We start from the raw sequence: 15,740 nt of genomic DNA, 5'->3' as shown, positions 1-15,740 counted from the left end.
TAAGACCTTAACTATAGTTAAGTGACAAACAAATAGAGATAAAAATATTTATAAAAATTATATAAGAAAAAGATGCACAATACTTAATTATGAGACAGCTCCATGACCACGTTACAAACTTACAATTGATTCATTTCATATGTAACAGCGGCTGCAATGTGGTATCGACGTGTGGTGGTCCAATCCTGGCATTTACCGGAAAATCCCCTAACATAACATGGCTCCACATGTGTTTTAATTTGATACATTCACTTTTCAATTCTTCTATCTCATTTCTTGACAACTTTTTACTGCATTTTTTATCGCATCACTTATTATATCACTCATTTATTTGAACAAATGACTAATTTTTTTTATAATAATACCCTGATTGTTTGTATTTTTTAGAATGAATCAATTTTTACACTTGTTTTCTTTATAATGTTAAAATATTTAATTTTAATGTCAAGTCTTTATATGTGATTTTTCAGATATGATGTTTCGGATTGAGTATGATGATACAATACTATTTGACTATTTTAGAAGCCCAATACACACACAAAAGGGAGAATTCTCGCTTGCACCCATTTTATGTTGTGGATTGTTATCCATGGGCCGGAACAAGAGAAGTTTTTTCAGGCCTTATGCAGTATAAGGGTCCGCAAATCATTACTCGAAAAAAAAAACACCTCCCTTTAAATAAAATGTTTTCCAACCTTAAAAAATAAAATGTACATATAAGTATTATTATAAAATTAATAGTGTTTATCTAACCATGCACCTAATTACTTTTTACAATATGGGAAAGTTGTTGAGAACAACACTACTTGTCTACTTGAATGCTATAAGGGTCTTTGATCTAGTGAACAAGGAACTGTGTTTAGTTTCCACTAGTGTTTGGACTTGAAGTCTTGTCTTTCTCTAAAGCCAAGAGGGTGGTGTTGTTTAGACCAGGACATGTGTAGGATTATGAGCATGTCTTTTGTTTGGCAATCACTACGTAATGGTTCTATGTTTCATTATGGTAACTATTCAAACGATGATGTCAATATATGACCATGAATACATAGAATTCAGTCGTAGGTCATGCATGTTTGCCAAATTTTCTGTAACGCCTGGGAGTTGGTAATATGGTCAAGTGGCAATTGAGTAATTTACAGAGTTAATGGATAAAAACAAACTTTCGTCAAGTATGTACTGTCATAAATTATGTTGCTTATGCAATTTTAACAATTTGATTTTTAATCCCCATTCAACTTCAATTCGGGGTATTAAGGACTTGAAATAATCTTGTTCACTTATTGATGGGGCTTGTTCAATTATTCAGTGTATTATGCTTAGATCTAAACTTGTGGGGTATTTTATGTTTTCTAGTTATTATTGTCTGCCCTTGGGGTTATTATGGTGATTTTATTATAAAAAAACGAATAATTGCCGATAAATTCACCTACATATCCAAAATCTCATGGCAGGCCACACCATTGTGTCTATTCGGGTATAAGCAGGTATGATTTGATGAATCCGATTAATCCAAACCGAACAAAACACATTATGATGAGTTTGATCATTAAGTCGGTTTATATTTTTAAGAGTATCACATTTAAAGATTGAATACCCGATGAATCAAAATCAAATCAATGACACCTTTTTTTATTTTACCATTCAACCCAGGAGTTCGAGTCATTACATTTACTATTTTGGAGGACATGTTCACTACTATTAGCTAGCTGTTGATTAATATTTTACTTCTTATTTTGTTTTAATATAAATTTGGAGAGTATTGATACTTTAAGACCTAAGTTAATATTTGTTTTAAGGCCTGAGTTACTTATGAGTTTTTTTACCTTGTTTATATTTATTTTGGAGATGTTGGTCTTAGTTTGTTTATCTTGAATGATATAAAATATTTTGGTCATTTAAGATGTTAGATTACATGAAGTTTTTATATTCTTATAATTTTTCACTTTTTTTTAAAATAAATTTCATACAAATTATGAAATGATATTATTTTATTCTGAACCCGATTACCCAAACTGGACCAACCCATTAAAATAAGATTAGTTTGGTCCTGACCAGAAACAAAAATCAGGAATTTTAAACCAACTCAAACTAAACTTATTTGATTAGTTTAGACATTTAAACACCATAAATCTGAACAAACTCAATCCAACTATACCCCTAATTTCTATCGCTCAAGAAAATAAATAGAGTAGTACTTGTATGTACTCACACTAATATGTCACGGTTCGTAAATATATGTGCTCCTTAAGCATTTAGTCAAATGCTAAATCTATGAGCGGATGATGAAAACTAATTTATTAGAAGAGACATACTCACTTAATAAGTTAATATGATTTTTGAATCTCAAGAGAAGTAAAAAAAGTTGTCGGGTGTAAATATAATTAAGAAACCGAAATAAAAAAGTTACACACTAATTACATTTAAATTAAACTAAAATTTTGATTTTTAATGATAGAAAAAATTGGATGTATGTGTAAAAAGAATGACAAAATCCAAAATAAGTAATTTTCTCCAAGATTATTATTTTTCCATAAACGAATGAAATAAAAAAATAATTATTGTATGCTAAATTAATATTTATTTTGGTTAAATTTTGTCTGAAAAAGAAAAAAAGACCAGTGAGATTGAATCAAGGTTGAAGTGTTGTTTGGCACAGGAACACAAGCTAGTTCATAGAGAGAGAGAGAGAGAGAGAGAGAGAGAGAGAGTTGAAGACAGAGTTGAAAATCCAAGTTGATGAGAAGAAAATTGAACCCCAACAACAACAACGACATCATCGCCAGCTGAATCGGTATCGCTTTGATTTCTCAGTGACTCATTCTGACTTCGTCAGATTCAAGTAAGCGCTTCTTCTTCTTCTTCTTCACAAACCCTATCTTCAATTCCCTCTTTTTCTTATCTCAATCCATCATTTTTCACCTCAAAGGAACTATCTTTTTTGTTTTTTGTTTCTGGGTATCTCTTATTTGTTCTTGTCTTCATGGGTTTTGTTGATCAAATGCGATTATCAATTTTCGATTTTTTTGAGGTTTGTGATTTTGGGTGGCCGAATTTTTTTTCTTTTTTTTGTGTGTGTGTGTGTGGATGGGGCTATGATGATGAATCGTGTATTTGCTATGCTGAATCAATGAGTTGTTGCAATTGAAGATGTGATTTTTGTGAAGATTTTGCTTTTCGGAATCGGAGGATTCTCTGGGGGTTTTCAATTTATTAGGTTTATTATGCATATCTGTAATTGGATTGTGTATCCAAATTAATGAAACAGTCCATTTCTAACACTGCCATTCATTGGTTTCTAGGTGGATTTTGCATGGTAGAAAGGTGAATTTTTTTATGTGATTTAGTTTAGTTTGCGGTATCGTTATAATGGCAGACTTTTTAAGTTGGTAATGGAAAAGATTGAAGAGAGGTGTATTATTGCATAGATAAAAGTTTTACTGATAATTATGGCTTGCAGTTTATGGGATCTAAAAGACTTTTGTTTTCAAGGCTTGTTGCAAAATTTGATTTGATATGCTCCTAGGAAATACTTTGCAGCACTAGAGGATGTCAAGAAATCTGGATGATAGAGAAATAGCTTTGGAACAGTGTAAGAACAAATGTGGCAATGATTCTAAGTGGGCACTGCACATAATACACATATGAGGGGAAAGAGCATTGTGCAACCTATGAACTTACAATATGTCATTTGAATTAATTATGTTAAGCACTGCAATCCGAGGAAAAGAGATGACCTTAGAGGGAGCTTTGAACTTCCCGAGCGGTTTATCAATAAGGAAAGTAGCTTTTCTCAAACCTGTGTTAAGAGTTGGAAAAGTGTTTTGCACAGACACGCCCTAGAAATGTGCAGGGAATTTTATGATTAGAAGACGGTAATTGAGTCAAGAAGACCTAAAAGTAGCTCCAGATGCTGAAATTTCCCTCTCGTTTTATAAAAATGGAAAGTTTAGTGAAATCATTGAATCTTGAACAGGATATAAGTTGTGGATAGGAGAGTTACTTAAGGAGACAATAGAGTCATGGGAAAGCATATCTAAAATGCTCATTCCCTTCCTACCCAGTGGTCCTCCTAAAGTGCACATGAGAGAAATTACGCACCTTCATGACATGCAAAGAGACTTAGAAGGTAGCAAGACCATGTGAGATAGATTTCTATGGACCAAAATGAGAAGCTTGGATTGCTTTGTTGGCAACACACTCAAGCTAAGACTATGTATTCTAATTCTTGGACTGCATTAAGAAGCATATATCCTCTGCTTTTGTCGCTACAGTATACTACAAAAAACTCTCTGAATGCTCAAGAATTTCCCAAGGACTTAATAATGCTCCATTGCTCCTTAACATAAAGCTGGATACAGAGACCATTTTATTGATTCTGTGCATTGTTATTAATTTTCTTTATGTGAATACATGCTTGTGCATATACCTGTGTAGGAAATGGTATCATTTTCTGTTATTTTACATCAATTTATGGTTCTCTCCTAATTCTATTGTGCATTATTTTTAATTTACAGGGACAACTGTTTAGTTTTCTTGAATAGTGAATCTCTCTTTTGTCACCTTTGCTGCCGATATTGAAGATTGATATGATGCTCTCTTCCCCAATGCATCACGTGCAGTACTGATTCAATACCTCTTGTTCTTATCTCGTGTATTTCAGTTGTGTAACCTGTAATAGTGCCTGTTTGATTTGTTACACCAAGCTGGCTAATTAGTGGCTGACTGTGCTCGAAGTTCAAGCTTGTGAATATTGATTTGTAACATTAAGTTACATTGTTATTGGTGTTGAAAGGAAACATCCTTAGGAAAAGTAATAAAAACATTTTAGTATAGTTGTTGGATGCGCTCTCGAGTTTGGTTTAAGAGAAGGGGAAATGCTATCAAGGTCAAAGAATTATAGCATTTCCTAGTATATATTTATGTTCAGTGGTGTATTTAAATAAAAGTGTGAATGTTATGGTATAAGAAGAAAAATGGAGTATAGTTTGGAAAAAAGATTTCCTCTCAGCGCAACAGATTACAAGTTATATGAAGAAGTTGGTGAAGGCGTTAGTGCCTCGGTGTACAGGGCTCTCTGCATTCCACTCAATGAGATAGTGGCCATCAAGGTTCTTGATCTTGAAAAGTGCAATAATGATTTGGTATGTAGACTAATCCCTTGTACAGTATGTAATATAATGATCACTGTTTAAATTTCCTCCGTGTGTCATAAATTTCATTTCATATTCGATTGATATTTTTTCAGATGATTAATCATTTTATTTTCTAAGGTGTGAAATTATGTGGTTTTAGTTAAGAGATCTCTGTTTGAGCTTGCTATGCTGCTATGTAATGAGCCTCTTTATCTGCAAGGCTGTTGAATTTAATCATCCTTGATTAAGCTAACCATGCATATAGCATCATTATATTGTTTTCATATTTTACTGCACTGTCCTTTGCACTTGAATTGTGTTGCTACATGCTTGAAGTCAAAGTCTTAAAAAAATGTATGAATGACTAGTTCTCTCATTATTACGCTATATGGTGCTAAATCATGTATTTGTTCCTGTACAGCTGTTCACTATTTATGTCTTTTGAATTAGTATGTGTTGACTTCATTAACTTCAATACAAGGGTAATTTTTATAATTAGTTACATTAAACTATAGCAATGCATTTTTTCAGTATGTGGACCCGTTATATGACGCCATTATTCCCTGTTATGTATCAAGTTTAAAGATAGACCATTTACCCCTAAATCTCAATAATTAATTCATTTTTTTATAATAACTTATATGATCATATGAGAGATTGTGTACTCCATTGCTATCACATTGGATACATTTTTAATGGTAGCTGTGCAAATTATGTAGGATGGCATTCGGAGGGAGGTACAGACAATGAGTTTGATTGACCATCCAAATGTTTTACGAGCACATTGCTCTTTTACTGCTGGACATAATCTTTGGGTTGTGATGCCATATATGGCCGGGGGATCTTGCCTTCATATAATGAAATCTGCCTTTCCTGAGGGTTTTGAAGAGCCTGTTATTGCTACTTTATTGCGCGAGGTTCTCAGAGCTCTTGTCTATCTTCATGCCCATGGCCACATACACAGAGATGTTAAGGTATTGTGCTACATCTTGACAAATATATGTTCCTTTTTTAGAAGACATGCACTCTCTTAATATTGACTATTGAGAATCTGACAGTCAGAGTTGTCTGTTTGAATGATTTTAGAAGCACTCAGTTTTCTGCTTTTGTGGGGCTTGTGAAGCTGTATCTGATTCCAGAAATTAATTTCTTTTCACATCCATGGATTTTTTAACTCAGTTCCGGTCTTCTCCTTTCTCCTCTTTGAACAATTTTTTAACTGTGCAGTCTGGGAATATTTTGCTTGATTCTAATGGGTCAATCAAACTAGCTGACTTTGGAGTGTCAGCGTGTATGTTTGATGCTGGAGATAGGCAACGTTCAAGAAATACTTTTGTGGGAACACCTTGCTGGTACCATTTCTATTTATTGAACCTCACACCTTCATTGTAGGTTTTCACATGATATCTGGCTACCATATGAGTGTGACGGTTAAAACTATGGTTTGTGTGTATTCTCCACAGGATGGCTCCTGAAGTTATGCAGCAATTACATGGATATGATTTTAAGTGAGCATCACCCCCCTCCCCCACCACACAAAACAAAAAGTTTGCTTTAGTTATTTATTTAATATTCTACCTGGTATCTTACAATTTGCTGGGTTTCATCATACTCTTACCTATAAACAGAGCAGATATATGGTCATTTGGCATAACAGCCCTTGAACTTGCTCATGGTCATGCCCCATTTTCCAAGTATCCACCAATGAAAGTAATGTACTTGTCTGCTGATTATAATTCTCTGTTTATTTCTGGGAGCTCAGAGGTTAATTCTTTCACTCATTTTTCTGGATGCAGGTTTTGCTCATGACATTACAAAATGCCCCTCCAGGTCTTGATTATGAAAGAGACAAGAGATTTTCAAAGGTTTGTGGTGTTCACTCATCACTTTGTAGCGTCTTTACATAAAAAGGATGTTTTTATATGAAATGTTCTTCTTTCCCAGTCTTTCAAAGAGTTGGTTGCCACCTGCTTAGTGAAAGACCCAAAGAAGCGTCCAAGCTCAGAAAAGCTTTTAAAGCACCACTTCTTCAAACATGCACGTGGCACTGAATATCTTGCCCGAACCATTCTTGAAGGCCTTGCTCCATTAGGAGATCGTTTTAGAATGCTGAAGGTTTGCTGTTAATTTCCGCATTCTCCTGTACCGTGTAAAAATTGTTTGGGTATTGCTACCATTCCTTTGTCCTTGCATTTCAGGCTAAAGAAGCAGATTTATTGATGCAGAACAAGGCTCTATATGAGGATAAGGAACAGTTATCTCAGGTATGTTGATTTTAATTTCTGTGTAGTAAATAGTAATTACTTGCTTTTTGTATGGTACATGCATGGTGGTCATTATAACGTGTGTGGTCTCATTATATCAAACATTAAATACATGCCATTTTACTGTATCTCCCTATCCGCATTCTATGAATGCCATGTTGGAGATTTATGAATATACTATATTTGATGCTGCAACTCTTTCATGAACAGAAAGAATATATTCGAGGAATTAGTGCATGGAATTTTAACCTGGAAGATTTGAAAAGCCAAGCTGCTCTCGTAAGTATTTTCACATTCCTGCTTTGTCTGTTTATTTATTTAATAAGGTGGAAAATTAGGCATAACTGGGCATGGACATCTTTCTCCTTGTGGACATTTTATTGTTGGCAACAGATTCAAGATGCCGACATATCAAATGCAGAAGAGCCAAAAGAGATATCTGAATGCTTCATGGTTCCAGCAGTGGGGCTATCTCCTTTAGCAGCTAATAATTCTGATGGTGCACCCACATTGGACAAGGAGGTACTGTTCTTGTCTTAATTCCTAAAATTATCTCATACATTCTTTGAATCTTCACTTTACTTTTTTTATGAACAAAGTATACTGGGTATGCCTGTATTTATAGCATTTACATTACATCTTATTTCAGGATGGATTCAACAATCTTAAGGATTTAGAGAGTTCACTTGCTTCATTTCCTAGTAAACCTCTTCAAGCACTTAAGTATGATTTTTTCCATTTTTTCCCTTTCCTCTTCCTCTATTTCAATCCTTTTGAAGTTTTGGTGTAACCTTCGGGTGATGATATAGTTGAATCCGATATAATATATATCTCTTACTATTGCATCAACACTCTTGCACAATTTATAGACATTATAGGAGACAAAAACTAAATCTATCTCTATCTTAATAGATAGTAATCTAAAATAGAGGGACTAGATATTAATCTAATATAGAGAAACTATATCTAAACCTTATATCTATTTCTATGAGTCAATCTAAACAAATATTCAACACTCCCCCTCAAGCTGGAGCATAAATATCAAATGCATTCAGCTTGTTACATATGTATGTTATCCTAGGACCCCGTAAAGACTAAGTGCCTGTTTGGTTTTCAGTTAGGAAGTCTGTTTGAAGCATTGGAATTCGAGATCACGATTTCCAATGCACATTCAGCCAACGGAATGCACTTGTTGGGTTGAGTGAATGTGCTTTCACATTCACCCAACTGAAAACCAAACAGGCTCTTAGTTAACATATCTGCAAGTTGATCATTAGACTGAACATAGGAAGTCTTAATTATGCCCGAGAGGATCTTGTCCCTGATGAAATGACAATCGACTCCTGCATGTTTGGTCCTTTCATGAAAAATTGGATTTGAGTAAAGATACAAAGCTGATTGATTGTCACAAGCAAGCTCCAAAGGCCCGATCTCGTAAAACTTCAACTCCCGAAACAAGTTCTGTAACCACAACAATTCACACGTAGCGTTAGCCATAGCACGATACTCTGCTTCTGTACTAGACCTTGCAACAACTGTTCGCTTCTTGCTTTTCCAAGAAATTAGATTTCCTCCAATAAGAACACAATAACCTGTAGTGGACCTCCTGTCATTAACATCACCTACTCAGTCTGCATCAGCATATGCAAAGACATTAGTATGACCTTTGTCCGTGTAAACTAGCCCCTTTCAGGTGATCCTTTAATGTATCTTAGGATCCGAGTGACTGCATTCCGATGACTATCGCATGGTGAATTAAGGAACTGGCTCACAACGCTGACTGAAAGGCAATGTCAGGTCTAGTCATTGTTAGATAATTCTACTTCCCAACTAACCTCCTGTACCTCCCTGGATCAGGATATGGCTCCCCCTGATTAGGAAGAAGCTTCACATTGGGGTCCATAGGTGTGTCAACAGGTTTACAGTCAAGCATTCCAGTTTCTTCTAGAATATCAAGAACATCTTTCCTTTGAGAGATAGCAATACCTGCCTTTGATTAATCCACCTCTGTCCCAAGAAAGTATCGTAGCTGACCAAGATCTTTAGTTTGAAAATGCTCGAAAAAGTGTTGTTTCAACTCCTCAATGCCTTTTTGACCATCACCTTTAATGACAATATCGTCCACATACACCACAAGATATATAAATTGATAAGATGATGAGCATTTAAGAAACACCGAGTGATCTGCTTCACAGCGAATCATGCCAAACTCCTGAATGACTTTGCTAAACTTCCCAAACCATGCTTGAGGTGATTGCTTCAAACCATATAAAGATTTCTTCAACCGACAAACCTTACCTGACCCCCCCTGAGCAACAAACCCCAGGTGGTTGCTCCATATAAATCTCCTCCTCCAAGTCACCATGTTAGAAAGCGTTCTTAATATCAAGTTGATGCAACAGCCAATGTCGAATGGCAGCTATGGCTAAAAACAAATGAACAGATGCCATCTTAGCAACGGGAGAAAAGGTGTCACCATAATTCAGACCATAGATCTGAGTGTCCTTTGGCCACGAATCAGGCCTTTAAGTGGGCCACCTGTCCATCGGGGCCAACCTTAATTGTAAAGACCCAGCGACATCCACCTGTAGATTTACCAGAGGGAAGTGGAAGAAGTGTCCACGTATGATTGGCCTCCAAGGCCGTCATCTCATCAAGCATAGCTTGTCGCCATCTAGGATGGGAATGTGCTTCCTGAACAGTCTTAGGTATGGTAACAAAAGACAAGGCAGACACAAAGGTACAATAGGAAGGCGATATTCGGTGATAACTTTAAGTGGACACTCTGTTAAATTATAACTAGTTAATTTTTTTTTTTGCATTATATCTTATTTAGTGATTATAGTAAAGTACGTAAAAAACTACTTGAGTCCTTACCCTTTGTTGATCCTCATATTAATTTATTAAATCTGAGTATATAATGTGTTAATTATTTTTCCCATTCATGATCTATATAAAAAATCTCCTCTGAAGCTTGTGCAATATTCTTTCTCATCAATTTATACATTCTTCTTTAGAAATATAATATTCCATACTATGTTTTTTCCCTGTATAAACGATGAAGAATTAAATAAAAGGAAAAAAAAATTGAAATGGAAAATGAGATATATAAATTCAATTGTCAATTGAAACGTTTTTATGGGCGGCTAACTTCAATTCTTATGTTTTCTATAATTATGTACTGCTTTAGCATTTCAGTTTATACGAGTGAATATTTTATCATTTTGATGTGTTATTATTTATGCAGAGGTTGTTTTGATGTTGGTGAGGATGATGTCAATAATACTAGTCCGAGAGATTTGGATCATGATTATGGAAAAATTGATAATGAAAGTTCTGGGCCTAGTAGTTCGCCACAACAAAATGCTATAACTCAGAATAAAAAGTTTTCAAGTGGTCCTCTGCAGCATGATAATTTTCTTCACAAAAAGGTTGTTACTGATGGGGACAGGTAAGTTATTTTGGTTAACAGTAAAAAAAATTGCTTCATTTTTCTTTTGTTTCTTCTGGACTTACTAGTGGAACTTCTACAGATAGTTTCTTAGAAATGAGTTCTTTTGTTTAAAGGATTTTTAAGTTGGCTCAAGCAAATGTCTGATTGTAATTTTTCTAGCAATGTATTGTTGGGCACTTTTTTTTTGCGCCTGTCTTTGCCACTCTTATTTCTGGGAATTTTCATTAACACATTGTGTGATAGCATTGGTTGACTTATATTATAAAATGAAATGCGATTGGAAATTTATGAAAAATTGGTATTGCTGAAAGCTTAATCTTGTAACAAATGGGACTGAGAATTTGGACTATTTCTTTATCTAGTAGATATTTTTGTTGCTTTACTATTGCTGCCTATTTTTGTAACAAATGGGAATTTCAGCATTAGTGTGATATTATATCTTTTGTGTATCTTAAAAGGGATTATCTACAAACAAAGTATTCTTCTGAACGGAATCATAGTGGTCCGCTGTTATATCGGCAGAAAAGAGATACCAACAATCTTCAACCGGGTATGCATATTTTCCTTGTTAACGTGATTGGTGTTTTGATCATCATAATCAATTTCTTCTCTCATATCAACTAGATTTTTACATTTTTTTATCTTAAATTAAACACCTAGGGTTATTTCAAATCTTTTTTCTATATGCAGTTGATGACACATCAGAAGGAGCAATTGTCCAGCGCAGGGGGCGGTTTAAGGTCACATCAGCAGATATTAGTCCAATGGTATGTGTTTACTAGATTATCTTTTTTATTTTTCCCCCACTAGGCTTGCGACCTTAAACAACCTTTCGTTTTGTGCTGAATCATCAAATGGTACAGTCCTTTGTCTGAGACCTGAAGGTCTCATTATATGTAGATTATTAAAATCTGTACTACCAGTTTTTTACCACATGATAGTATGAAAATTATGGTTTGGTTTATGTGTGCTTTGATGTTTAACTTCATTAATAGTGAGGATGGAACTTAGGTTATTTATGTTTTAGGCAATGGCTTTGTAACCATTGCCATTTCTTTAACTCATTCAGGGTCCTTCAAACTGCAATTCTGGCCCGTTTGGTGGATGTCCTAGTAGTCCCCCTAATCAGAACTCCATGGCTTCCACCATTCTTCCATCACTTCAGTGCATCTTGCAACATAACAATTTACAGAGGGTAGGCCTTTGTTGTACTTCTTAAAGTTTCTATTAAATGACAAGTCAAAGGCATAACTTTATTCTCCAATGGGTTTAACAGGAAGAAATTACTAAATTAATAAAGTATGCAGAGCAATCTTGTGGTAATGCTTCTCACCTTCTTTTTTAATGCATATTACCCCTTAAAACTGGCAAATCTAGTTTGTTTGATTTGCTTTTCTTAACTTGTTAAAGGAAAGAATACAGAATCAGTAGAGGCAGGGGCAGTTGATCCTTTGCAGGTAAATTACTACCCTTTTACTTAGCTGCTTTTAGAACCTCTAACATTATGTTATGCTAGAAAGAAATGTTTCTCTAATCATACCTTTTCTTCAATGATGTGATGCATTGATTGTTGTAGTTTGTAAATTTCTTAGATCATAACTACGGATGTTGTAACATAATGATGTTACTGTTGCTTGATGTTATGATTTGTTTATGACACGCATGTTAGCACATCCCATATATAGTCATAGTCCTTAAGTTTGGATGCAACTTCTTAAAATTGAAACTGTCATTTACCCAGCCATTATTGAAACGACACCAAGTCCCTTACCTGAACTTTAGTCTATCATCCCCCTCCTTACCCCAGTGGCCGAGTTCATAGACCACAATATAAAAAGGAAAAAGAAATATTGTTGATTTTTCATTCACTCTAGTTTGGACTCGAGCAAGAAAATAAAAATTGAAATGTCTGGTGAACTATTTCATCAAGAATTAAAGTAATGAGCATCCATCCAAAAGTAGACTTTATCAGGTGAACTTGCTTGATATGTTACTTTTAGAGAGATAAGTAAAAGAATGCTACTAAGGTATTTGTTCACCGCTACATCTTCAATACCCTCTGTCCTTTACCATTGCTCTTTCTCTGTACTAAATTGATAAATTAATAACTATTTTGTCAAACATGAATCAGTGTTGGATAAATTTTTTATTTGTAGTTTATAACCTATATTACATAAGGATTATATCTTTTAAGAGAAAATGATTTCCATCTTTTTTCTTTTTTTTTTCATTCTTTTTTTGGGTTGCGCCTAAAGAGATCTAGAAAAACTATATATCAAACTATTAAGAAAGATTTAGGTTAAAGTGGTTGATATGATTTATGATTGCACATTATGCGCGTAGCTGACCTCCTCTAGCAGGATAATTTGTTGTTGTTAGTTAAACTTTACATGCCCAGCAGTAAAACATTTGCTCAAAGGGATAAGAAAATTCAAAGGAATTTGACCTTTTGGATTTCAGAACAATGGTTGGAATAATTCAGGGGATGAAATAAAATATTATGAGGAAACTTAATGATAAAAAGAGCCATTTAGTCCTTTTACTTTTTGGCAGGAAGAGGGTGTTAAGGAATATTTTGTTTACTATTACAGGAGAATGCCACTCCTCTTACTTTTTATTAAACAGCCTCATACTTGTGTGACTTGCAGGTACCACCTGCAACAACTAGGGAGAGAGAGCTGCATTTTCAGGTGATTCAACTCCAACAGAGGTATATAGATATATAGCTAAATTTCTGATTCTTGATCTGTAAGATTAAATTCTGCATATATCTTATTTGCAACTCTTGTGTCAGCATTGGGAGCCTTGTAGAGGAATTGCAAAGGCAAAAAATGAAAAATGTTCAGGTATGTTAATCTGGGTCTGTTATACATCTCTAGTTACCCCTAATTGGTAGTGATGCTATGTATGGTTTTTAACCTTATTTTGCTCTTACTTTAGTCAGTCTGTTAGGAACCCGGATATAAGAAATGTGAATTTGATAGAAAGAATAAATAAGAAAAGCACAATTTTGTGGCTAAGAGTTGAAAAATGTGAGGAGACAAATATTTGTTGTCTATACAATTGTCTTTTACACTGAATTCCTTCTCAAATATTGTATCACTATTGTCCACAAAGGGAATGTGTAACAATAGTAGAGTCCCTATATTGGGAAAATAGTTTTTCATTTCTAATAAAGCTGCATCTGTTCATCAGTGAGAAGTTTCTTTGTCATTCTGCTTACTTGGAATAGTTTTTTGGTTTGCAGCTAGAGAAACAGTTGAACAGTATGGTTAACAAAGGTCAAAAGTGATAAATGAACGTTATCAAGGTTTCTCTGATCTTGAACAACACCTAACGTTCAGTGATAAACATTCAATGATGGTTTGCGACATGCTTGAGGGATGGGGGAACGTCTCAGTTGTATTTAACTTTTGTTTGCGGCAGACACCCATTTTTGAGATGCTATTCCTTGAGTCACCCTTAAAATGTATTTATTGATCATGTAATTAAACCACCTCTCTTATCTCCCTACCTAAAATTTCCCTTAAGAATTCAGATTAATGCATATAATTTCTTAGCTCCCAAATTTAGCAATCTCTGTCTTGTGTTTACAATAAGTAATAATGGTTGATGGATTTTGGAAAGTTTTATAGATAACTGCTGACAATAAATTTCCCTGTGGATTGCATTTCTATTATAATGGATAGTTGAACCTCATGTGGTGGTAGTGATCTATAAAACTTCAGCCCTCTCTGTCTGCATATGCATTTCAACTGTATGGTGAATTTGTGATGCTTCTAACTAGGGTGTTTTTAAGGAGAATGGAACTTGTTAATCAGCAATCACTTGAGGATTTTACTAAATGAGTAATTTATACGAATTTTGTTTTCATAAACCCTCAAAATGTTTTAAGATGAAATCTAGGTAGAATTCAAGTTAGTTCTAGATCCACCGAAAAACTAAAAACTAGCAGAGAGGTAAGGGTTGCACTGCCTTGAATAAACATCTATTTGGTCATATCTCAATGTGAGATTTCTTAACACACTCACTAACGTTTAGGTTGAATATCTGGAGCGTAAAATTTGTAGAAATAGACATATGTAGATGTACTATATATGAGTGGTCTCAAATTAAATAGAAGGGAGTTGATTTTGGTGTCATTCCCACTAATTTTAGTACTGTCCCCCTTTTCAATTTTTTCCCCAAAAAACCCTCACAAGTCATATTTCACTACTGCAGATTAAGAATGCGGGGGTAATTTTGCATCCGTCACTTGTTTGCAGTATGTTAAAAAAGACTTTTGCATTCCTCACTTATGTTTGCGATAAAAAAAGGGCAAATTGCACTGATCTCCCCTGAAGTTTTTATTAAAAACATTGCACTAACCTTCCTCAAGGTTTATTATTATTGCACTGACTTCCAATAAGATTTATCATTATATCACTAAGTACTCCTCTATTATTCAAAATGATTTATGAAGGAGGGGAGATCAATGCATTTTGCAAACTAGAGGGGAGGTCAATGCAATACTGTTAAACTTCCCCTAAAAAAAAATTTATCTTTACGGTATGTTGAAAAGATAGTGTGTAATTTTGCATTCCTCACACTCATGTTTGCGGTATGTTAAAAAAATAGATTTTTGCATTCCTCACTTATGTTTGTAGTATGTTTGTAATATGTTTGCAGTATGTTAAATAAAATAGACTTTTTACGGTGTGTAATTTTGCGTTTCTCACTTTTGTGGTATATTAAGAAAATAGTTTTTTGCATTCCTCACTTACTTATGTTTGCAGTGAAAAAAAATTGCACGTAAGTTTTCGATGCTATTTTTAATATCCCGCAGATAATAATGTGCGAATTGCGAAACACATTTTTCAAAATCTAATTCCACACTGCGGAATTTCTTAA

At 34.4% G+C, this 15,740-nt stretch overlaps 1 protein-coding gene across 1 annotated transcript; it reads left to right on the top strand.

Moving 5' to 3' along the window:
• Positions 1-2,636: 2,636 nt before the first annotated feature.
• LOC130739218 (serine/threonine-protein kinase BLUS1) lies at positions 2,637-14,549 on the top strand. The gene is made up of 21 exons (XM_057591467.1): positions 2,637-2,839; positions 4,515-5,141; positions 5,852-6,106; positions 6,360-6,484; positions 6,596-6,640; positions 6,761-6,842; positions 6,929-6,997; positions 7,077-7,247; positions 7,331-7,396; positions 7,607-7,675; positions 7,790-7,918; positions 8,046-8,119; positions 10,644-10,847; positions 11,309-11,400; positions 11,541-11,617; positions 11,920-12,045; positions 12,127-12,169; positions 12,261-12,307; positions 13,499-13,560; positions 13,645-13,696; positions 14,098-14,549. The coding sequence occupies exons 2-21, from the start codon at positions 4,974-4,976 to the stop codon at positions 14,140-14,142; spliced, it is 2,001 nt and encodes a 666-aa protein (XP_057447450.1). The 5' UTR covers positions 2,637-2,839; positions 4,515-4,973; the 3' UTR covers positions 14,143-14,549.
• Positions 14,550-15,740: the final 1,191 nt, after the last annotated feature.

Source organism: Lotus japonicus, chromosome 2, assembly GCF_012489685.1.
Source record: "Lotus japonicus ecotype B-129 chromosome 2, LjGifu_v1.2".
In the NCBI taxonomy this organism is placed as follows: Eukaryota; Viridiplantae; Streptophyta; class Magnoliopsida; order Fabales; family Fabaceae; genus Lotus; species Lotus japonicus.
The sequence above is the reverse complement of the archived record's forward strand: the minus strand, read 5'-3'. Positions and strand labels throughout refer to the sequence as shown.